This window comes from Parasteatoda tepidariorum, chromosome 1 (genome assembly GCF_982258835.1).
Source record: "Parasteatoda tepidariorum strain Cologne lab strain chromosome 1, Ptep-v5.0, whole genome shotgun sequence".
Taxonomy (NCBI): domain Eukaryota; kingdom Metazoa; phylum Arthropoda; class Arachnida; order Araneae; family Theridiidae; genus Parasteatoda; species Parasteatoda tepidariorum.
The window spans coordinates 126,667,594-126,693,885 of NC_141755.1; the positions used below are offsets into that span (position 1 = coordinate 126,667,594).

At 29.6% G+C, this 26,292-nt stretch overlaps 1 protein-coding gene across 8 annotated transcripts in view; it reads right to left on the reverse strand.

Moving 5' to 3' along the window:
- LOC147816905 (cysteine--tRNA ligase, cytoplasmic-like) overlaps positions 1-26,292 on the reverse strand; it is a 113,691-nt gene that overhangs the window by 4,505 nt on the left and 82,894 nt on the right. For 4 of the 8 annotated variants that reach the window (XM_087152578.1, XM_087152585.1, XM_087152579.1 and 1 more), the window contains exons 8-16: positions 25,332-25,420; positions 24,023-24,119; positions 23,021-23,119; positions 20,634-20,764; positions 15,208-15,330; positions 12,226-12,378; positions 10,657-10,749; positions 4,771-4,939; positions 1,850-1,950 (exon numbers count right to left, since the gene is read on the reverse strand). In XM_087152578.1, coding sequence (XP_087008704.1) covers positions 20,672-20,764; positions 23,021-23,119; positions 24,023-24,119; positions 25,332-25,420 — 378 coding nt within the window. In that variant the 3' untranslated portion in view covers positions 1,850-1,950; positions 4,771-4,939; positions 10,657-10,749; ... (1 more) ...; positions 15,208-15,330; positions 20,634-20,671. Of the gene's footprint in view, positions 1-1,849; positions 1,951-4,770; positions 4,940-10,656; positions 10,750-12,225; positions 12,379-15,207; positions 15,331-20,613; positions 20,765-23,020; positions 23,120-24,022; positions 24,120-25,331; positions 25,421-26,292 lie in introns of all 8 variants that reach the window. The other 4 variants (XM_087152581.1, XM_087152583.1, XM_087152582.1 and 1 more) reach the window with 4 other exon arrangements.

A 26,292-nucleotide genomic window follows, 5' to 3' on the forward strand; every position in this document is an offset into this window, starting at 1 on the left:
TAAAAAAAATTGTATTTATTTGATTTTATTGAATTTTTGTTCAATTTATATAAGCTTTTTCTTTCTTTTTTTAAAAATTTACGTGCAAAATTATCTGATAAAAAGTATTAACAGCTTTGCCACTGATATCTGTAAAAAAAATCCCTATGTTTCCCCTGCAGAAATTATGCACAATATATTAAGAGGATAAACACGTTCACTGTGAACTATATTAGGATGAAGATGCTAGATTTAGTTACTAAAGTAACTTGGTGAATTAAGCTCAACATAAAACAGATAATGATATAGAAAAAGAAATAATATAATATAGCTGAACTGTCATCTTTAAATATCCCATAGATTGAGTTCTGAGAGGTCTAAATCTTTTAAAAGGAAATAAAATTAAAAGTTGGTAAGGAAAAATAAAAAATTTCCCGCCTTTTCCCAGCTATTTTAGCTGATTTTTAAATTCCCTGTGTTTTCCCCATGGAGTGGCAACGCTGATTAACAATTCTTAATATTATTCAAAAACAATGAAGCAGCTAAAATAGTTATTATTTAAAACAAAAATTTTTAAACGAAGTATAACAGGGTGCGTAGCCAAATCTTTCAGCAAAAAATAAGCACATTTTAAGTACTTTAAGCATGCAAAAAATATTTTTAAGTTCTATATTCATTAACAAAATGCAAAATAATTTACTAAATTTACATGATCATACTAAAATAACTAGTTTCCGACAAAGAACTCCTTTCTCGATTATATTAGCCATTATAAAATGATCAATAGATTTTTTGGTTCGATATCGGGGGGAAATGAAGCCTGAAATTGAGAATATCTTGCAAAATGCAGCAGAGTTGCACATGTGGACAAGTATATCATCAAACATGTAAAATAATTGGTGCTTTCATACGCTATGGACCGATGGTTTGCCGAAATAGATTGTGGTTAAATGAACTGTGAAAACGTTGAATAGAAAAATGCGAAAAATACCCTTAAAAATATTTTTAATCACTTTCCAAAAATAAAAAATCATAATTAAGATCTATGCAGTAATAAAAATTATTTTTTTTCTATCGTTTACAACAGGGGTTTCCAACTGGCAGCCCGGGGGCCGCATCCGGCCCGTGAAGCCTTTTTTTTGTGGCCCACGTACAAAATTATATTAGTTGTCCTTTTGTGGCGGTTAATTTTCGTAAAACTATATGGTAAAAACTCCACTTTTCTCGTTAATAAAAACATAATTTCTTCGTTTCTGTGAAATTTAACATACCAACGGTGCAAAAAAATTTATTTCTCAGGTTTTGCCTCAAAGAAGTTTTTTTTTCTACATTTGAATCATCTGCATCTCTTTTTTTTGGGAGGGATTATTTGATTTAAAGAATTTTTTGTAGTACACTCATTGTAAAGGTGTTCTCGCAATTCAATGTAATTTATTTTTTAAAGTTAATTACACTTCAAAATTTAAATATACTATTATTTAATTCAAAACTTTAATATATTATAAAAGCACTTTTCGGTATGCTGTTATTCTAATTATTTAAATTGTTTAAGTTAAAATTATTAATTGCTTGAAAATTAATTCTCATATTAGCGATTGTTCACATTTTTTTTTACTATATTTGTTTCAAAATCTTTCGAATTTCGAAAAATTTATCCTAATAATTTTTTTCCTCTCTTTTTATTAATCTTTAATATTTTCCATATTTTCTCTGCGTTTTTAACTTATGTGCATAGATATTATATATTGTTAGTTCAGACACTCCCATAGAAAATTCATACACACACCATCATTGCAGCAAAAAGGAATATACACAACTATAATAGAATTCCTTGAGCCATTCCTTGACCAAGATAAGTAAGAATACTCACTACATCTTCATCTTCATAGCCTTCTTCATCATCTGGTTCCCCACTGTTTGAATCACACTCTTTAACTAAGTACTTTAACGTGTTACTCAATGTTCCAAGTACTGAAAGACATAAGTTTCAATATAAGTACACAAAGCAATGTTAAGCAGTTCATACGCTTATTAACACAAAATTGAAAACTCTTATCGCTAATGTCAAAACTTCTATACTTAGTGCAATACTTTAGCTGACCTGACACTGATGTTGAAAATTTTAATTAATGAGCAAAAACATATTTAATTAAAAAAATTTCTATTATTTTGAATAATATTGTGATGCTATTATAGGGATTACATATTTCCTAGCTTTTAAAATTTCTTTATTTCATCAATTTATAATACTTTTAAACTGTGAGCGTAGCCAAATTTTTCAACAAAAATAAGCACCTTTTAAGTACTTTTTAAGCACTAAAAATATTTTTAAGCACTATACACATTAAAAAAATTGCAAATGTCCCGAATATCAAAAGCTCTTTTTTATCCTACTTTTTTAAGCTGATTTATTTCTTTATTAACCTCAAAAATGTTTTGGTTACAGGGTTAAATTCAGAAGGGAATTTTCGGTGATTAATTTTCAAGCCAGATTATTTCTAATTTAATATTAGTTGTGGTTTTATTTTTAGCTGAACCATTTCTCAATAACTCGCCAATAGTGGATTTTTTAAGTGTGGGTTAGGAGCAACAAATACACTTGGATTTTGTAAATGTTGGAGTTAAAACTGCTGGGTTTTTGTATGTCCCATGGCCCCTCAGTCTGACAGCTAGAAATGTTTTAAAATTGACTTTTTGGATCGGTATTGCTGGAAAAAAAAGGTACAATTGTGAGGGATGCACAATGTGAAGTTTTATGATGAATAGGGAATGTGTTTCTTTGTGATGCCGTCATTAATAGATAAACTTCTCAATTTTGATGAATAAAAATTGGTAAAAACTTAACCGCTAATTTTCTTAACAAAAGAGGACTTTACTCTTTCCTATTAACAGGGCTCAAACTCAGAATGGCATATAATATTTTGTTTTTTCATTGCTCTAAAAATTTTTTTTTAACAATTAGCGTTTACAGAATTCAAAGTAGTACAAATTTGAGGTGTACATACCATATTTTATATAGATATATAATATGAAATTATGCATAAATTTACTATTAAACAAAAAAGTAACACAGGGTTGCCCATCAAATTTGGAAAACAAATTCCTATACATATTATACACAATACATTAAGAGGAAACACAATTACTGTGTTGGGTTAACTATACTAACTTTAATTGAGGGAAGAATTTAGAGCAAAAAAACGAAACAGCTGAACATACTTAAATAACCCATGGATTACACTTTAAGTGGGCAGCATTTTGAAAAAGACGAAAATAAGAACTGAAATTCCTTGCTTTTCCCAGTTTGTGAAGAAAAAATAAAAATCCTCCTGCATTTCTTCCTGTTATTTCAGGTAATTTTTAAATTTCCTGTATTTTCCAGGTTTTCCTTGTTGTCCCTACAGAGTGGCAACCTTGTAACATTTAGATAAGAGTATTAAATTAAAAATTATACATTACTGAAACTTTATGTTTCATTCTAAAATTAAATTCATTACTTAGAATCAATGTTCTATTTTTTTAGTTAAATTAGAACAACATTTAAGATTTGTTCTTTGTTTGATTGCTCAAATTAGAATTCAACATTTAAGATTCGTTTTTATGTCTTTTTGCTTTTCTAACATGAGAGAAGATAAATTTTAGACTATCTTGTTGGAAGGGGGAAAAGATGAGATTTCTTTTCTTTACATAGCTGTCAACATTAATAGGAAAAAAAAACTCGGTATGTTTTACGAAATACAAATTTCATGATAATTGTTGCATAATGTACTAAATATTTTACACATAAGGAATTTTAGGGATTTTTCATAGTCATCAAGATAGAACAACTGCAATATTTTACAGTTATGATTGACATTAAACATACTTGAAATGCTATGTATTATGCTTATTCATAATTTTGAATATTAAAAAGCATTTAATTCAAAGATGGTTGAAAGAATTTTTTAATTAATTTAAAAAGAGAATCTTCATCCTTATTATACTTCATTATGTTATACTTATTTAAATATTCAAGCAAGCAATATTCTGTGCAAAATTTTTATTTAAATAGGGCTTTTTTTCAGGAAACTTACTCAATTTCAGGAAATTTTCAAAGATGTGCAAAAACGATTAGAATTTTAAATAATCCAGTTGACCAGGAGAAACTGGAAAAATCCAGCAGTCTACTGGAAAATCCAGTAGAGTTGGCAGTTATGTTTTTATTTCTATGAAATCTATTTTCTATTTTTTGAAAAAAATTTTTTAAATTGTTCAACGAGTAGAAAAAAATTATTGTTTAGTTAGAACTTGATTAGATTAGTTATTGGTAGTTAAGGGAAAAAAACTTATTTTAAAGAATATGTTTTTTTTCTAAGTTTTTAAGTTTTTTTTAAGAATAAGATTACGTAAACTCCTGAAAACCATAATTTTTAGAGCTTAACCGTAAGACTGTAATAGACTATGGAATTGTAATATTTACCACCACTGCATATAGTTTGCCAAAAGTAAGAAATCTCCTAGCCATTCGTCTGGAGCATATGGCGGTATCTATGGTAATGAGGTATAATTATTTTAAGTAGGGTTGTGGGGTCACTGTTTAGAACAGGTTTTAGCTCTGGTCAGCAAGAGAAAGGGTATCTTTTTCTTCTGTGTTAACCCTATGGGGAAGTGAAGCTAATCTCCCTGAAATGCACTACTCTTGTTTCCATAGTAGCAGATGGCCTCAGACTTTGTGGTGGGGGGAGTTCTTACCGTGTACAAATTATGCATAGCATGCAGATCCAAGAACATTGGGAATTAAATAAAACTTACCAACTAAAGGATCATTGGGTAAGCTGATGCAGGCATATGCTGCACCAGGAGCACTGTACTGTAATTTTGAACAAGGAGAGTAACAAACCACTTCAAAACCTTCACTGGGATCAACCTGAACATAAACGTTCTCCAACACTTGATCTGACAAGGTGTTCGTTTAGTCAAACTAAAACAAGAGTGCTTTTCTTAAAGAGTTTTTCAATTATTTTGTTACTATATGCAGGAAAATATATTTTGAAGAAAGATTGCATTAATAGCACATCATTATAACATGCAATATTTTAATATTATGGGATAAATAATTCTGAGAAAACTAAACGGAAAAAATACGTTTGAATTTTTTTTTTCTTTTCGTTTTATAATTGACATGGAAGAAAAGCATATTTTGTAGTGATTCTGCTAGATTTTATAAACTATGGGTTCTGAGGATCTCGGACAATCAAATTTCAGTGTCCCTTTTTTTAGGAAAAACAGATCCTCCTTTAAAACAATACGTTAATAGATTTAAAATAACAACATAGATTTAAAATAATCAGCGAATAGAAAATCGATATAGATCAGCGAATAGAAAAGCAATGATTAGGACTGGGCCATAAATCGCAAACTATCAATTTAATGGACAAATCGTCATGGCTATATAGTTGCGGTTGTTTCTTACAAGCATCGGAATTCTGATTTGTGATTTAGCGATATAACATGCGAGGATCTTTGCCCCCGCTGACGTAGAAAATTTTGATTTCATCTAGCTACGAAGATGTTGAATGGCAAAAAGAGAATTGAATCAGAAGTCAATGACTTTGTGCTAGGATCAGCGTTGAAGAGTAGAATACAATGCATAGTTTTTTTTGTGCTTTTACAATTCTTGAAGATTGTATAACTAGCTCTCTAAGAAACAATATCAAACATATTCTTGAAAAAAAAATTGGATGACTAGAGCTGTTAAGTAAGAAAAGAAATTTCATTAAAAGGAAGAGATAAAATAAGCAATGCATACTAAGCAGAACGAATATTAAATACTTTTAGCTTATAAAGTTACTGACAAGTGTTTATGCAGAAGATTAAAGCAGAGACTACAAAAAGAGGAAAACTTCTATGCTAGGAATAATTTTAGTACTTTCAGGGATGAGATTAGCCAAAAGGCAAAAAAGCTGACTTTCCACGTGAGTAAATTTTATGCGTGTGCAATCGTTTAATAATAAATTCCTGACAATTTAAGATAACAAACAACAAAAATTGCTATTTTAGTTTGAAAAAATTACATGATAATCAGCAACTGTTTAGATAATTATTTTTCATATGATAAGAATTTCGCATTTTATAGCATAAATAACAGCAGCATTATTTCTTAAATTTCGATGCTGAGTTAATCAACTCTTTTTCCACAAAAAATTTAAAAATTTTTTAAGTGATTGCTTTGTTTGCTACATCTTTTTTTTCTTTTTTGCTTTATTTGCTGCAAACGCTTTATGTTTTACAAAACAAGCAAAAAATCCTTTAACAAGGTCAAATTTCTCACAATGCAGCTTGTGAATGAGGGGAAACAGATTTGTGATTAACTTAGTCGTTAGCCCATCTTCAAACATCTTTTCACAAATCCTATTTTCTCATTCTTTACCTGCCTTTGTCACATTCTTCTTTGCAAGCACAGAATGTAAGTTTTGAATATGTCTATATATACTAATAATTGTTGATTGAAAAACAGTCACATTTAGAGTAACTAATTTAAAAAAAAACTACTTCTTACAAGAATCGCGATAATTGATTTTAAACTCGTGTGAATACGAATCGTAACATAGGTTTTTAAAAACGCGTAAATACAAATAGTGATATTGGATTTTTAAATCTCGTAAGTAAGAATCATATTGTAGTATATTAAAATCGCGTGAAAAAGAATCAAAATGTTAGCAAATTCCGGGATTGAGACTTTTAAAAAGCTTGTTTGAAGAAGTGACGTTTGAATTACGAAAATACGAACTATCTGGCAGACGGGTAAAAATGAGGAAAATTATATCTTCTGTGCGTAAAAGCGGCGAAAATAGCTAAAATGTAAAAATGTGGAAGGATTGACAGATATGTAGGTTGAATTTTCTGTTTATCGTTGAAAATTGAAAATAAATATAATTCTTTTATTTCAACTGCTAAATTTTTCGAAAAAGCGAAATATTTATTTAAACATTTTTTTTAAAAAAATGTGAAACTTTTAAATAATCGGAGTTTTTGATAAAAAGGCTGATATTCGAGACACAAAAGTAAAGAAAGCTGAAAAATCTCATTCCTGATATAAGAAGGCTGAAGCAATTTAACATGCCTACGCAAATGCTGTTAACATACGCGACGAAGGCAATTTTGATTTCATCAAGATTTATTTTGTCTCGCTATGAAGACAGTGTTTGGTGTGTGATGTTGAATGGCAAGGAGAAAAATTAGAATCAGAAGTCGAAGTTCCGTGCAAGCATCAGCGTCAGAATGTAGAAAGCAATGAATTTTTTTCTTTTAGGATTTGCTTTCCTCTGGATTTTACATTCCTAGAAGCTTATTTTCAGTGAGACTTCTGTTACTTTGTGATTGCTAGGTATTATTTTGCTATGAACTCAATCTATTTATATATAAAAAAAAATTATAAATATAAAATTTAAGTATAAAATAAAGAATTTTTTTAAATCTTTTTTTTTTTACTTCAGGCAGTACAATTTAGTGGCAATAATTTTTATTTAAATAATTTTTACTGTTTTATAAAAAATTTTTAGCTTTTAATTCCTTTATTTTTTTAATTCTTTCAATGGCACGTAAGTAGATAATGATAGAATGTTATTATTGTTCAATCTATAAATCTTTAGTCGTTTTTACTTATAAAAACTTAAACAAAACCTATATTTTCGTATTTGATATTCAGTTATTACTCAGAAATATCAAGTTTTCAAGAAATATCAGGAAACAAAAATAAATATCATGTTTTTACAAACCACTGTTTTTTTTTTTTTTTTAAATCGTTCAATATTTAATTTAATTGTATTTTGTTAGGTTTTCTAGCTATTTTTTGTTTTGAATTTTAAAGATATTAAGCTGTTTAAATTTTCATTAAAACTAAAACACAGTTTGCTTTAATTTTTTTAAAGAATGCAAAGTTTTTTTTTTAAAGTTTTTTTTGGCAAAATCATTTTGAGAATAGTTAAAACTGCTAAACTTTTTTCTTTAAAATAAAAGTTAAGCAATGTTTTGACGATTTAAAAGAAGTTTTTTTTTAATAATTTAATATTGTAACGGATAGTTAATTCCTAGCAACAGATGGCGCTACATCTCTATCCGTAAAACAATAGTCTTCGATCTGAGTCTTACCTAGTGAGATGACGCAAGCTGAGCTACCCGAACCTACCCTGGTTCCTTTTTCCCCCAATCAGTTTAATGGGTAAAACTTTAATACTTTCTATTTTAGTTATGTTCTCACTCATTATTGTAGAATGGATGTGTGAATGCATAATTAAAATAGTGAGCTCTTCGTGATGGTGTTTCCTTCCATCCTCTTGTGTCCTTACAATATTAGTACTATTAATTTTAATTTTTTTTAAAAAGTTTCTTTAAATGCATGGAATTTAAATACTTCTGAATTCCGCATATTTTTAAACTAAATTTATTATTTATGTTCATTAATTCTATTAGTCATTACAATTATATTGTTACTCTTAGTCTAAACAACTTTATTATTTTAAATAAATAAATTAGACGAAGAGCCAGAAATCAAACATACATTTTTTTAAAAATAATTTAAAACTTTATTTTACTAAATTATACTACTACTTTTATTTGCTTTTACTCATCGTTTTTAATCTTTAAAATTTTTTTTATGATACATGTAAGTCAAATATTTTGATAGAATTTCATAATTATTTTTAAGCCATTAATTTTATTTAAAAAAATTAAAACAAAGCTCATGCTCACTTTTGCTTTTAGAATTTGGTTTTAAGTCAATCCAGCTTTATTATTCTATTTAAAAAGATTAAGGAAAGTTATAGACTTAATAAAAAAGGTATTTTCTTACATCTTCTATTCCTACTGCTGATAGACCAAAACTTGTTAAAACAAGACGAGTTATCTTTTAAATCTTTTATTTAGCGCTGATCAAACACTTACATCAAGGAAAAAACAATGAGGTAATTTGATATTCATAATTATTTCACTCTTTCACTTATTAATAAGGTATTAATCTAATATATATAATTCTCTTACGTGGCTCCCAAATTTTGGCTGTATTTCTTTTCCGCCGGTGGCAACGTTTGCTTTGTTTTGCTTAGTTTTGAAAACACCAAAGTAGTCTGCCTTTTAATGATGTGTTTCTGATCTAATATATATAATTCTCTTACGTGGCTCCCAAATTTTGGCTGAAGTACTTTGTACAACTAAATAAGATTCTTTTCACATCACTTAAATATTTACTTCATTTTCTTCATTTATAGAGAAAACAGTCGGCAAAGAATTCTGTTAGGTTAAAAAACATTTCTCTAAAAAAAATAACGAATTCTAAAAGAAATAAAAATAAAAAACTTAAAAAATAAAAATGCTGCTGCCAGCCATAGAATTTTTTGAAAGTTAACTTAGCAACATAAATCAAAATGACATAGAAGCGCAACTAGATCAAAATTATGATACCTGAGCGCTTGACGTAACAAATCCTTCAATTTTATAAGTGTTGTATCGCCAAATGCCTAAATTAACAATTGTGTTTTTAAAGAATTTCTATAAAAAGTTTTAAATAAGCAACCTACTTCTACAACTGCTTCTTGAAGAACTTGGCTCATTGATTAAAAATATTGTTTCAATTTTACAGTACTAACTTTACTTCTACTTTCATTATTGCTATGACCCTCTTTCATTACATTTTACAACTTCATGCTAAATTTGAGGACTAAGTTGTTTTGTGGTTGAATACTGACATTTAGAAATGTGTGCATAAAAAAAATAATATTTAGAGGTTAAGAGTTGCCTCAGAAAAATTTGAATTGTTGACATTGAATTTAACAATGGAAACAATCGTTTTTGTGAAAAATTGAATTGTATTGTTGACATCAAAACTAAAATTATTGTGTTTCAACTTAACAATACTACCTTAATTTATACTTTAGAATTGCCTCGGAGAAATTTGAATTGTTAGCAACGACTTGAACAAAGAGCTTTATTTTAACTGATAAATATTATATTATAATTTAAATTTTTTCTATGACTATACTCATTTTCTTACTCTTTTTCTTTGTTTTTTATACATTTTATATTTTTGTGATAAAATAAAAACTTATAGTTGTTCTGCTTCTGAACACGGATGAAAACACAAAATGATGGGCTTCATCAACTATCAAAAATATATACATTTATTTTACAAATTCCATATTATTAGGGTGGCGCCCTTCAGAGAATTAAAAATACAAAATTATCTTCATCGAAGCCGATGCTTTACATCCGGCGTTCAGTGGCAGACTACTATTTCATATTGTTTTACAACACATGGCTTTAGCCCTCTGGTGGGAAAGACTTTAAAACAAAACTTACAACAGTTAGTTTTCTCAACAACTGAAATTTAGAATAGTGTGATTAAGAAAAATATGTGAACTGTTTGCAATTTCAAATTAATATTGAAATGTACAGGTTTAGAATTTTCTACAGTGAAAAGATTTTGGAACTTCAGTATTCAAAAAAGTATACAAAAACTAGACGTTAAGAACGTATCCAATGAGCGAGCAAAGCGAGCATCGGATTGTGAAGCAATCCGAAATGAACTGCGAAAGCAGTTCCGGGGGTTGGCGAGCGCCAGCGAGCAGGGGGCGAAGCCTCCTAGTCTCAAATATTTAATTAATAGAAAAGAATGAGGTATATTTAAAAAAGAACTGAACCTACTTTTCCCCATGGGGAATCCCAAGAAGGTTTTGAAGATTTCCAAACAGCAAAATCACTTCTCATTCAGCCTTTCAGTTCCAATGCTCAATTGACCTAAAAAAAAAGTCCCCAAACTATTAAATTTTTCCCCATCAACCTAAATGATGGTAAAAACGTTACTAAAGAAAATTATTAACTTTGACTTTAGTATAGTTTGTTTAACATTGCGTAAAATCCTTATCGTCAGTCGATTCTGCCCAGTTGATATTGGACAAAGCTGAAAATGCGTATTTAAGAAAGTAACATTTCTTAAACACAGAATTTAAAAATGGAATAGCATTTTATTCCATTCTTAAAATTTCAGCTACGCGTATTGTTCGTTCTTCAAAATATAAACGCATATGTATCCAAATAAGTCCATAATGCGATGTTATTCATTTTTATATTTTATAACATTTGTTGAACAGTCAACCCAATTTTCGGGTTTACGACTACTTATGTTCAATGTACGTAGCCTTGTCATTTTGAACCCAACCCAGAAGATAAGGGTACTCCTGGCTTGAGTAGTGGGAGAAATTTTGCCTTCGTGAAGGACTTTCTGATGGAACTAACCAGCATTTGCGTTACATGGAGAAGAAAACCACGGAAAACTCCCACAGTTAGCCTGACGGCAAGGGAACTCTAACCTATGATCTGTCTACCACTGAGGATATTTTACATCATCACTGTGGTTAGTGCGAATGCAGAATTCACATCAACCAGTCAGAGCTGGGTTGATTAATTGAATGTGGGGTTTAATGGCACAAAGTCCAACGAAGGACATGCTGCGCCAAACAAACTGTTTTAAAATAAAGGTCAATGTATATTGTAAGTTTTCTTCATTAAAAGTCACACGGAATTTATAAAACTAGATACAACGTGACAGACAAAAGTGAGTAAAATCAGATAAAATGTAAATGTAGTAAAGCATTATAAAACAATTGCATTCAAAGATGAATAAAATCAGATAAAATTGTGAATAGGATAAAACAGTTATACACAGTATAAAAGACCAATTACGCGTAGAAACGCAAAAATGTTAGGATGATGAGAGTCACATAACAAATCCTGAAGAGTTAAAATAGAACTACCAAAAAAGGTTAGACGATGACGTTTAAAACATGGGCAGATGATTAAAATATGATGACCAGTCAGAGCTGGTATTCAAACCCGGTTCACCTCACAGGAAGACGAATACTCTATCCCCTGAGCCATCACGGGTTTGTGATTATAACACTCACACATGGGACACGTGATAACGAGCCAATAACTTTTGTGGTATTAGCAAAATGCTCAAACCAGCTGAGGCAATGGGCCCTGCTTACAGCTATGCGTTATAAATATTAATATATCCATTTGCATTGATCAATAAAACAAAAATGAACTTTGACATCACATGCTCAAAATACCATAAAAAAAAATAAAAAAAACAATTAATGACACAAACCCTCTCCTTCTTACAACTTCTTCAAATCACCAAATGCTTCAGGCATAAAAGTGATCCGGCATATCATAAAATTTTATAGTGTCAAAATAAACAGAGATTCATACCTAACGGAAATTATCAATTCATATAACAGATATTCCTTTAAAATGAAATCGAACAAAAAAGATCGCAAATCCATTGTCGATGATCTTCTTGACGTATTCAATAATTTCAGGAATGAATTCGGTTGCTCTCGTCACGGCATCCGGTTGAAGAACCTACAATAAATTGGAATGAGTTTTTTAAAGGTATTAAAGTAAACAAATTTTAACAAATAAAATTACATTAAACTAAATTGTGCAGGAATATGACAAAATATAACAATAAAAAAAATTTCAAAAAATAAACTGTGTGAAAAACACCAAAATAATACGGAAGATTTAAGCACGATTCATTATTTTTAAAATTTATACTTGTTTAACAAATTTTGTTTATTTATTCTTCAATTTCTCAAGTGGTACTCAATTTTGAAAATGACCCATGCATGACACTCTCATTTTTTGATTTGCTGAGGGACACAGATGTCCTGCAGTCACACCCCCGTGGGCCATTTTTCAAAATTTAATATTTAGTAAAATATGTGTATATTAAAAATGAAGATTAATTTCTACTTTGATGGAATCCTCAAAAACTCAGCGGCGCGATAGCCCTTGCGGGCCAAGGCCTACTGTGCCCATTTCAGTTTTCTTGACCTTGGGCTCTGAGGTGCAGGAGCAGATGTTCCAGTCAGGTGGTCAACCGAACGCGGAACCCCCAGTGTTTAGCTCCCAAGCGTGCTTGGTACTCATGGAGGATAGCAGGACAACCAAAAAAGTTTTCAGTGCCAGGCCAACAGGTACAAGAAAAAGAGGACGACCAAGCCTAAGATTTTTAGACTGTCTTGAAAATGACCTACAAGTTTTAAGGATAATAAACTGGAGAACCTTTACTAAGGGAAGAATGTTTTGGCATAGGCTTGTTGAGAAGGCCAGGGCCCATCCTGGGCTGTCGTGCCAATGAGAAGAAGAAGAAACAATTTCAGGACTACTGGACAAACAGATTTACCTACAACATATTTCTTCCAGCACTCAGGAACAAACAAGTTTTAATCATCCTTTTCGGGATTCTATTAATATTGCCTACCTCCAACTTCAACAAATATTTCTTCATAAATATTGGTTCCTCACGACAACCTCATATATAGGCTATTATTATACAGTGAAACCTTTCGGGAACAACCATTATCTGTTCCACAGTAAAATGGTCGTTAATGGAAGTGGGTCGTTAACATGATTTTTCGCAAACTATTTAAATTTTAGTTAATGTTATTTTAGTTAATGTGGAACTTCTGTTGGCGTCATGAAAACCAGATGAATGATTAAAAGTCAATAAAAACGACCCTTTACTGATAAAATTATACGTAAAAACAAATTTACCAATTATTATTAATAGAACCATATTAAATTAATAAATAATGATGTTTTTTTGTATAAATTTGCATTTAGTTTTATATCACAAAAGTTAATTTACTTTAAAAATGAGAGGTTTGTTTGAGATGCTTAGTTTCTTTCTAAATAACTTTTTTTTCTAAGTTAACTTTTAACTCTAAAATTATCGATAGCATTGTCTTTAGTAGGGGAGAGTGGGGTCAATTGTAACATTTTTTACTTAACTATTTTTAACTAACAAGAAATCCAATATATTATTAGTATTAATTGACAGACGAGTAAAGTAGACTATCCTCTACTAGAAAAATAAATAAATACCTAATTTTAAATGTTATTATATTAGTTATTAACAATTTTTGACAGTCGAGCACTTGTTACAATTGCCCCCACTTACGGGGTCAATTGTAACAGTTCATAAATTCAACTAAAACATAGTTAATTATACATAGTATCATAGTTGTGATATATTTCTTTATTGATCAAAATAGTAGTGATATTTTAGGAGTAAAAATAATAATGAGCAGAGACCTAAAGGGTTAAGCTTTTAACTTTAAGGGGTTAAAAATTTTAATTTATGCTGTGAAAGGTGACAAATAAAATAATGCACATGCAACATAATATAAATGATATAGGAAACTATTGGTGGTTCTTAAAGACTTAAGTAATGGTTTGTAAACATAAGATTATTTATTTTCAGCTGTTACAATCGTCCCTTTACTTATTGTTACAATTGTCCGCAAGACGCCATTTCAGCTTCATTTGTTAAAAACAATGCTAGTTAATTAGCAAAACTAATTTTTTTTTATTGAAATGTTAATTAAGGTGTCCACTTACATATTCGGTTACTAATTTTTATTTGTTTAAACAAAATTACTTTGTTACAATATAATATTCTAATATCAAAAAAAGTACTTGCGTGGCGTGAAAATATCTTTTGTGATCTAACTCTTTCAAAAGTACATAAAAATGATTGCCATCAGGGGTGTACATGTAGATTTATTAAATACACCTTGCGCGCCACCTAGGAACCAAATCTAGAACCCGACACTCGAAATTTTTGCTCTGTTACAATCGTACCCTGTTACAATTGACCCCACTCTCCCCTACACTTTGATTGTAACACTAGGTTGTCAATCTCTCTCGGAGATTGTCAAAAAGTGTTCTATAAATAAGAGCCACTCAAAACTTTTGTGATTGCATTTGAATTTACTTATTTGCTTTGTTAATATTTTTTATTTTTGCATTTTTTGTGTTTTCTTATTTGACCTTTTCCACATTTGGTGCGGAGGTGGGCTCAGTCGCTGGGAGAGGTGGTCTCTCCTGAGGTTTTCTTCAACATTTTGGAAAGAATTCCGTGCTACCCAAAAGTGGTCGTCAATAGAAGTAGTCACTACACAGAGATGGTCCTTCATGGTATCTTATCTTTCTTTCTGAGGTGGTCCTTCATGGTACACTGTACACGTGTATTTTGAATTTTCAACAAACTTCCCTGATATCATTCACGAATTAATTATACATGTTGGAGCTATTCATTACCTAATTTTATGCACTTATTACAAAAATTCATTCTGAAATTAAATATATAAAGGAAGTGTTCAAATGAAATACTGAAAGCATTACTTGCATTCCATGTCTGTGTAAAATTTTTCCTCCCACTCATCAGGAAATGAAAAGAATTATCATACTCTACTTCAGAATTGACTGCCATTCTCTCATGACATCTACACTCTGCTTAAGAAGAATCTGAAATATAACATTTCTCATTAAAAACTCTACAATCAGGGAGCAGACATGTTTTGGGCCTCTATAACATGTCATATTGTTTGAAATCGAACTAAAAAACTGAACATACATGAAATGAAGAATTTTTAAGCATGCAATAATTTTAAACCAATTTAAACACATTTTGATCACCTCAAAAACCTGAAATAAAGTATTTTTAAACGTGGCAACATTGGAGAAATAAAATAACGGAGATTTTACTAACGGCATTTTTTAACCTACAAGTAAAGTTTTAAATCATGTAAGTCAAAAAGAGAAATTCAAAATTGGAAATAATATAAGCACTTACATTTAGCCTGATAAAAAATATGGATATAAATCCTAATCTAAAGAATATTTTTAAACCATTATTTATAATTACTTAAACTATTCTATTTTATAACTGTCGTTGAACAGCCGACCCAATTTTTTGGGTTTACGACTACTAATGTTCAACTCCATACCCTTGTAATTTTGAATACAATCTAGAAGACAAGGGAACTCCTGGACCAAGTGTAAGGAGAAATTTGCCTTTGTTCAGGACTTTTTGGTGGAATTAACCCGAATTTGCATTACATGAAGAGGAAAACCACGAAACCATCCCACGGTTAGCCTGCTAGCAAAGGGACTCTAACCCATGATCCGTTTATCACTGAGGATATTTTTACTTAAACTATTAACACTCAACATACTGCAGTACTGGCAATAGTACTATCTATTGTATAGAGAAGTACTTTTGCCATCAGCAGATATTTATCAGCAAAATGTAAATTTTTTTTTTTAATTTCTTCAACAAATACGGCAAAAAATTTGAGAACATACTGGAAAACAGAAGATACTTTGTTAAAAAACTTTTGCCTTTGTTAAAAAACAGGAGACTTGACAGGTAAGAACTAAGCATAATTTAAAAAAAAATTGAGATTCTAATTAGTTGCAGTCCTTAAATAATTAAATAGTTTTTCAAAGTCATCGAAGCTAAGTGAAATAATTAAATTAACAAAACATAAAAAGGTATAACAAATCAAGAAAAAAAACAGAATGGTATGCAATATTTCGTCAAACTTAACAGTTATTAAAACATTTTTCAATTCACACTAAACCTAAACCAGTTTAAAAGTTGATGTAGTATCACAGTGCTGTGTAGTTACTTTATTTAACTAATTTTAAACACTAAACAGAGTTGATGGTGGTCAAGCTTTTTTATTGACATTATGACTTAGCATTATGATTTAACATAAAACTCGCTCACATTAATTTATTTTAAAGGTACGTATGAACCTTGCAGGTGCAAATTGAACAGTAAGGGAATGTTGAGTACCAGAAACTTCATTGAACATAGATGCGCCTTTATAAGTTTTCCAGGTGATAAACTATTCAAATTATCGGTGTTATAATCAATCACTATTTGCAGAAAAAGAAATTTACACTTTATACAATAAAATATATTTAATTTAAAAAATATACTAGACAATGTTGTTTATTCTTAGTTTTCTTTTAAATACAATTCATAAAAAGTAAGATTTCAAGGGTCTCTTCAGTGCCTTATGCCCCGGTGGGCCCAATTCTAAACAGTAAGGTCGACAATATTTGTTTGTAGTTTCTTCACTCTTCTGATTCGAAAAAATTTTCTTAAAATTTTTCTAAAACAATATAGAAAACATGGTGTGTAGCCAAATCTTTCAACAAAAAATGAACACCTTTTAAGTACTTTTTAAGCATTCAGAAGTAATATATACATTAACAAAATGCAAAATAATTTTCAAAGACTCTACATGATAAAATAACTAGTTTCAGACAAAGAGCTCTTTTCTTGAATATATTAGCCATTATAAAATGATCAAGAGATTTTTTGGTTCTATATCAGAAGGTGGAAAATGAAATTGAGAATATCTTACAAAATGCATCGCAGAGAATCTCACCGAACCCAGCTCAGTAGACGGGTCATCAAACACGTAAAATGATTGGCACTTTCATAAGCTATGAACCGGCGCTACGCCGAAATGGATTGTGGTTGAATGAATAGTGAAAACGTTGGATAGAACATTGTGAAAATGGACATGGTAAAGAAAAAAAGTCAATTTTGAAAAGGAAAAATTAAGCAGTTTTTAAAAACACACTATGAAAAAAAGCATCTTTACGGGCTTTTAAAATACAAAACTCTAAAATAAGCACCTTTAAGTACTTTTCAAAAATTCTACGCACCATGGTAAATCAAGGATAGTCAATGTTTTTAGATCCACCGTAGCATTACAGCTGATTAGTTTTCATCTCATTTTTTTAAAAACTTCCTCGATTTCTATTTTTTCCAGGTCTTTAACAAAATTTGTTTACCAATCAGCAGGCACCAATAAGTAAATGAAAAGTGATGACTTTCAAAATTTCTAAATAAGAACTTTCAATTAACTGGAATTTTAAAAAAATGGAGAATTTTAAAGACCAAGAAAAATTTGAAAACACAAAATTCTTATTTCCAAAAACACTAGTTGCTTGTTTATCGACTGTATAGGGGCTTATTCCATTTGCTGAATTTTAATTATTCCATTCATTTAAAAGTGTAACGAATTTAACCAAGATGGTAAACTTTAAGCATTTTTTATGTGTAGAATTATTATCTACCTTATATGAGATCATTTTTTCAGGTCTTCAATAAAATTTGTTTACCAATCAGCAGACACCAATAAGTAAATGAAAAGTGACGAAACATGTTCGATTAAACATAATTTTTATAATAATAGACTGTCTGACTGTGTAAGAATCACAGACAATTTGAATTTATTAAGATTGACACAGTAAATCCTACTACCAGGCAGCCACCCACGTCATAAATCTCTGTTTATAAAATTGTCTGATTGCCTCAATTACAATAATAATTATTACAACAGTAAAGATGAATTATAAATTAACATCTCTAACCTGCTGAAAATTCAAAAGCCCACTAGTGTCATATTATTTATTTTATCTAGCGTTTAACGCGCTCCAAATTGATTGATTGCTTCAATTACAATAATAATTATTACTACAGTAAAGATGACTCATAAATTAGCATCTCTAACCAGCTGAAAATTCTAAAGCTAACTAGTGTCACATTATTTATTTCATCTACTGTTTGACATGCTCCAAATTGTCTGATTGCCTCAATTACAATAATAATTATTACTACAATAAAGATGACTCATAAATTAATATCTCTAACCTGCTTAAAATTCAAAAGCCCACTAGTGTCATAACATTTATTTTATTTCATCTAGTGTTTAACGAGTTAAGTTAAGGAAGATTCAGAGGCAGACAAATATTTTTAAGCAATTCCTGAGGGGAAGACAGACTAACCTTCAGTTTTTTTGTTTAACTATACTTTAAATGTTATATATAACCAGAAATTGCCAACTTACTACTAAGTATACTGCTTTTCCTTTAAAAAAATAACAGCAGCATGTAAGTTGAATCATTATTTTCTATTAGTTTCTGATCGAAATTTGTGGTGCTATAATTCACGAACTCATTTACATAATAAAATTTTGAATGTGTTCTTTTATCTTAAGAAAGAATAAAGCTTCATCAAAATCTGACAAATCAATTCGTAATTTAGAAGTTAGAGTTGAAGGTTTTGTATAGTGGGTCAACTCCACTAATTAAATAACCAGAGTTAGTTTCAATTCACAATCATTCAAGTCATTTCTTTCCTATCTTAAGGCTAATGCACAAATCAGTTATAATTTCAAACGTTCAAAATTGATTTTGAAAAAAAGTTATTTCATCCATCTAAAACGAGTTGATAGGGATTAAAACATGTGAGAGCTATTTTTAAATCGACTCAATTTTAATAATCATACATTTTATCAATTAAACACAACTTAAACAATTCATTTGAAGCAGAATCTGAAATTCTATTTTTCTGAGATACAATTGGACCTGATGTCTAATGAGCAATACTGAAGAAAGTTGAACACAAATAATAAAATTTACATCCCTTCCAATTAACTATGGTGTCAGTTTTCCACCAATCTTTACAAATTTGAAGCAATCCAAAATAAACCACAAAAATGTGTAAGTTAAAAAAACAACAACAACAAAACTTGTTAATTGAGATTTCCTCGTAAATTCAACACAAATTACATAAAACGCTCTTTTGGGTGTTCTACTGCGAACCGTGTCTTTGTGATCAGTCCCACACTTGTGTTGTACCTTGGTGTTAGGTAGTATTAAAACAATGTGATAAATGGTAACACAGATTTATCATCTACTAGTGAAATGTATGGGATTAGCATTAAATAAATTAAACAGTAAATTTCCGGGGGAGTGGGAAACTGTTCGAAATTAATATTGACCATGACTGTTAAAAACCAATATAATCCTCCAGCCTTATTTTGCATGGCATGCAAAGGAACATCAAAAATCAGGCAAGATGGAAAAATAATTCATTTGTTAGATTTTAAGGGTCTGTATCCCAAAACTCAAATTATTCAAATAAAGCCTTTAAAATGAAACAGAACAAAAACTAAGCGTGTGAAGTAAAACTTATCGCATTTATTTTGGTTCAAAGAGTGAATATAATCTAGATCATGACGATATCAAATCATCAATAACGCTCTCAAGAGTCCAGGGGATAGAGTTCGTCTTTTAATTGAGCGAATAGGGTTCAAATTCCAGAGATGGCCGTCCGCATCCAGCTCACACCGACCACAGTGCCGACGCAAATTATCTTCAGTGGTAGACGACGGATCATGGGTTAGAGTCCCCTTGCTGTTAAGCTAACCCTGGGAGATTTTCGAGGTTTTCCTCTCCATGTAAGGCAAATGCGGGTTGATTCCATCAAAAAAGTGTGCTCAAAATTACAAGGCTACGAAGTTTAACATTAGTAGTCTTAAACCCAAAATTGGGTTAGCAATTCAACGACGGTTGCAAAAAAGACTCATATATCACTAAATTCATTCACTAACAAAAAATCACTAATATCACTCAAATATTACTTATTTAAAAATATACAAAAATATTAGGGAATTGAAATTAAATTAAAATAGAATAAAAGAAACATGAATGCAATACAGGATACATCCTGGAATGCCATCATGTTTTGTGTAAATATCCGTTTAACAAAAAAAATCATGAAAAATTACATAAAACATAGAAAATCAGATTCAATACAAAAAGGTAATAAATCGAAAATGGCTAGAAAATTTGCTCAGTAAATAGCACTGTCATGTGGCGAATAAATTTACGACAAAAATGCTAAATTAATAAAACAGCATGATGAAGAAACAAAAAAACCATGTAAAATTCAATTTTACTTTTGCTTCATCACTTCCAGGTTTGTTCAATGAATTTTCTACATCAACTGCATTTTGGTCCTTTCAATCAGATTTTCAATCATTGTCTTCTTATCCTTATCAAATGTAGCTTCCAAAACAGTTTCATAATTCTAGAAATATGCAAACATTGTTAAAAATTTGTTATAACATATTTTGTTTAAAACCCATTTTTTAAAATAAAAATAATAACTTCAAAATAAAACCAGGCTATAACAATAAAACAATTCCATTAAATAAATAATTGTATAACAAATAGACTTCATAGTCAAGCATAAGATTGAAACGAATTTAAAGAATGTGTTTGAAAAAGAATTCAAAATGACAACTTTGTTATCCCTAAATTTATAAACTACCAATATTTCTCTGTATAAACACTGGTTTAGGGGGCTTTTGCCCCCAAATACCCTGGTATTATACAAAATATGAACATACCCTAATTTTTTTAAACTTTAAACAATTAATACTTCATTATCACTAATAGTGTCACACTCTACAAAATATAACACTTGAAAAATGGTTGTTCAAACTATCTAAAGATAAGTTTTTCAAATAAGAATACAATACAGTCGAACCTCGATACATCGTTTAATTTTACTGGTACCGTCACAAATGCTATTTTTATAACGCAAATAATATCAGGTCAGGGAATGTTTTAAAACTAGCCACTAATATATTGCTCAGAAATCTTACTGAGATTTTAAAAAAAATTGGAATTTATTTTGCTTAAAGAAGAAAAGCAGTAAATCATAAAAACGACGAAGAAAATAGTGCAATTAGGCAAAAATGCCTCAAACAAGATGTTTCATGCATTAGTTGGTGAAAATGTTGTGGAGTTCTCGCTAAAAGAGATGGTTGCAGGAGCTAAAGTGATATCGATAAAAACGGAACTGCAATTAGTGGCAGCAATTGAGAAATGCTACACATCATTTGATAATGACGAAAAACTTTCAGTATACACACTAATTTACAAAAGAAAAATGGTCTCCTGTTTCAAGTGTCAAAAATTTATTGTTTGCATTGAGTAGCTAAGGGTCAGCTCAAACTAACATTACCAAGTATTTTAAAAGAATAAATTCATCATTTTTTACTGCTCCTGAAATATTTTTTGTACTAATTACATAACATATTTAATGCCAACCAGGTGACCAAGTGGTTAGCGTGCCTGAGAGCAAAGCCAATGGCCGTGGGTTCAAATCTCACTCAGGGCATTGGATGTTTCTCTGTGTGTTGTCATTCTGTTGAGTGAATGTGGTCCACCCTATAAACAGGTATCTGTGGTGGTGTAGCGTGACTCGTCTCCGTGACCCGGCGGACACCTGTGATGGTTCACAGACGATAAATGAGTAACAAGTCTGACATTTTCTAAGGCGAAGAACGAAAATTCAGTGTTGGCCGTTATTAAAATAATAATAATAAAATAAACAAGAAAAAACTCCTTTCAAATAATATTTTTAAAATTATTGCAAATTTATTAATTTTTTAAGTTAATTACCCTTCATAATACTTCAAAACATTATTTGATATTTTACGCTGATTGGTCTTCATTGTTTTCCTATATCTACCGCTCAAAATGAATGGTCCCATGTAAAAGGATCAAACAAGGTTCTACTCCAAAAAAAAATAATAAAACTATTACATAAATATGAAAGAAATAGAGAGCAAAACTGACAACAGAGATCGCAGTTTGAATGAAAAAACCTCTACTTAATTTAAATTAATTAGTTCTTGATCGCAGGAATCCAAATTTCAGCAGCTAAGTTCAAACTTTTGATTTAAACATTATACCAGAATATTCTTTTTAAAACACTTTCAAGCGCGTTTTTTTTATGTTGATACATAAAATCAAATATATCAAAAAGAGACAGTAACAAAAAATGAAAGGAATTTTTTTTTTTAAAAATCGAAGAATCGTGTTATGTCTTTTTTTATTTAAACTGGAAAGGGTTAGAATGGAAAAATGCTTTAAATAAAATTATTTCTCACGAGCAATATTAATGACCGATGTTCAAGCTTTCACGATTGTAATTTCGTTGTTTTTGTATAGCTGTTTTGTATACAGAACAGTTATACAAACTGTAAGTATCACTGTCCTTTTACAGAATTTCTTTTTACAAATACATCCATCTTTTTAAAGATTACATTCATATTTATCATCAATACGTGCTTCATCAATACGAAAAACCTATGATTATTCAGTAATGCACAAAATTACTTGCATAGCCTTAAAAAAAACACAAACCAAATACTCTTTCATTGAAGACATTTAAAAAAAAAAAAAATTGCAATGGATCTAAAAAAAAACAACAAATATTCAATAAAGTTAAACATTATTACAAAAACTGTTTTAAAAAACAACATAAAACTACCTTAATAGCTTCTTGTACATCAGAAATAATTTTCTCAATATCAGAGTGGTTTTTAACGTATTTTTTATACAAATATTTCTGGCGGGCTCTTTTGATGATCTGGAAAGAAAATCATCGATCATTGGAAAGAAAATTTACTTTCTTTTAAATATACAACTTCTTTAAAATTAGATTTCTGACTGATTTCATTCAAATTTTGCATTTTTGGTTATAAAATTAGGAAAAAATAGAAAATATTTCACACTTAAATATAATGATAAAAATTAATTTTTGTAGAGAATTATCTTCGGAAAAACAAATTTTAAAATTGTGAGAGAACATTTTTTTTAAGAAGTTCTAGAGATATAATGAAATAAGTAAAATTAAAAGTTACAAACTTTATACTGCTTCCCTGTCCAAACTGTTGGTATCATACTTCCCAGGATTGGAGCTACATCTTTATTTAGGGGGAATTTGTCTAAATCTGTTGGGGGAAAAAGTACGTTTTTTCCTGAGAAAGTTTGTTGTTGTGTCTGAATTATTAACTTAAAATATTGCATGTACTAGCTAGCATATTTGAGGTCAGGCTCCCTCGAATTATCAAGATTGAGTCCTAGTATATGAAATCCGATCATTAGAAAAAAGTTATTCAGGATGGATTATTTTTCATGTACTAGGACTCAATCTTAATGGTTCGAGGGGGCCTGACCCAAAATATTCTAATTAGAGCGGATGATATTATATTAAGATAGAGTCCTAGTACATGAAAATCCGATCATCAGAAAAAAGTTATCCTGGATGGTATTTTTTCTCATGTATTGTACAACTCAACAAATTAAGCATTGGAATTCTTGCTTATAATTATTAGAAAATGCATTAGCTAGTGTAGTGCATCCTCCAGTTAGGATTTTTTCCCCTGTAAATAATAAGATGCTTGAGAAAATAAATAAGAAAAGATAAGATATATACATGTAAAATAAGAAGATTAATATTAAAAAAAAACAAGAAAAAAGCTAGACTTACCTTATCGTCAATATCTGTGATGGTTATGACATAAAACACATCGTAAGAAAAATATTCTGACAACACTCTACGCAAGATATCAAATGAGATATAAGATCTAAAAAGAAAAGAAAAATACTTTTTTTTATGCAGAACCAGGTGCATAGCCTGATTTTTCAACAAACAGTAAGCGCCTTTTGAATACTTTTTAAGCACTAAAAAATATTTTAAATCACATTCCAAAAAAAAAAAATCATTAATAGGATTTATGTGTGTGTAAAAAAAGTTATTTTTTTTCTACTGTTTCAAGTTCTTAAAAATTCAAAAACATTTTCAAAAACTTTATATTATCATGATAAAATTAACTAGTTTCTGATAAATATTGCAGAGCAAATTGTGAAAATTATGCATTTTTTATAATTTAGAATGACAATTTTTGCAGCAAAGAAAAAAATCTCCCTTTCAAAAGAGAAAATTAAGCTTTTTTTTCAAACCCCAAATTAAAAAAAGGCACCTTTACGGGCTTTTAAAAATTGTAAATAAAAAATAATAACCTTTAAACACTTTTTAAAAACGCTATACACCCTGTAGAAGCATTTATGATTGGCTTTAAATTTTAAAGGCAATGAATGATAAATGCATCTACAAAACATACACACATTTTGAACGTAGAGGCAAAGAAAATGCGGCTTATTATCAACCTAAATAAAACTAAAATTTTAAAAATTAATCCTAAACAATTAAACAACATATTCATAGAAAATAACAAACTAGAGAAGGCAAACAGTTTTATGTACCTTGGAAGCACAATTAACAACAAAAGAGAAGAATTGGTAAAGATATACTATTAAACAAAGTCTGAAGACTATTCTCAGTAAAATTTGGAAAAACAAAACCATAACAAATTCAAAATAAATCAGTGTTATCAATGTTAATTCTGTCTTACATAATGTATCCGAGTCATGACACTGCAATAAAAATAACGCGATAAAGTATTTATAAACAACAGTTTAAGAAGACACCTATCAAGTGATTTCATAAAATATTTAACGTGAAAAAATCCTTAGAAAAGAGAATCAAAAACCGATTGAGGAGAAAAATTAAAATAAGTAAATGAATCGGTTATGATCTACCCAAACCTGAAAAATTCGAAGGAAAACAAAGTTTTTGATTGGAAACCTCAGAGCAATAGAAAAAGAGGTAGACGTAGGAAGATTCTAAGAGAATTGAAACTGCCCTCTAAGAGAATAGAAGCCCTTTGTTCCAATTCGGAGTGAAGAGAAATATGTATGTAAATGTTAAATTTGAAAACACATCAAAAATGAAATACCTTGCGTGTCCCATGTGTGATGCATCATACGCAGTTGGTCCGCAGCTGTACCACAAAACTTTGTTCCCAAACTGAGGTATAAATACTTTCTATTTAAAATATATACATATATATATATATATATATATATATATATATATATATATATATATATATATATATATATATATATATATATATATATATATATATATATATATATATATATATATATATATATATATATATATATATATATATATATATATATATAAAGTTACTATGCGTTATAATACGTTTAATTAAGAAAATCAATTTCATTTTGTATTGAATATAGGGAAGAAAAAATAAAAAGGTAGAAAAAAGAACTGATTTTTTTTTAAATGAAAGTAATTCCCTAATAAATAATTCAAAATAATAGTTATAATAAATAATTCTCTAAAGTATATAATTCAGAAAATATCTAAATCGTTGATTTTAAATGTTTATTTAAACCAATCCACAGTTCATGTCTCCCTCCCTTATCACAATTTCAAGAAACCCCTTCTTAAAGATAAGGGTATTTATTTTATTTCAGTAGAACAGCATTTCATCTTCCCATCTTTTGTTTTCCCAGACGTATTGTCTTGTTTTGACGGTCACGTCCGGGTCACCAATGTGGGGATAGAAGTTATAGACAATGTCAACCTTCATCTATGGAGAGGTACCCCAACATAGAATCGAGTTATCATGTCTTATATACTAGTGAATTGGAATTTTGTTTTTGTAGTGGTAGATACACTACAGTCCCATAACAAATGATATTCTTATTACATTAAAAGAGCTAGTTGAGACAGTTTTTGAAACTATCGGAGTTTTACATCCATCGTTCACAAATCGCTGTGGCAAAATTTTTTTGGGCTTTCTGCAACATTCCTCATCAGTACTAATATCTTTCAGCTAGGTATTTTTAATAATAACAACTGCACATGTTACTAATTTA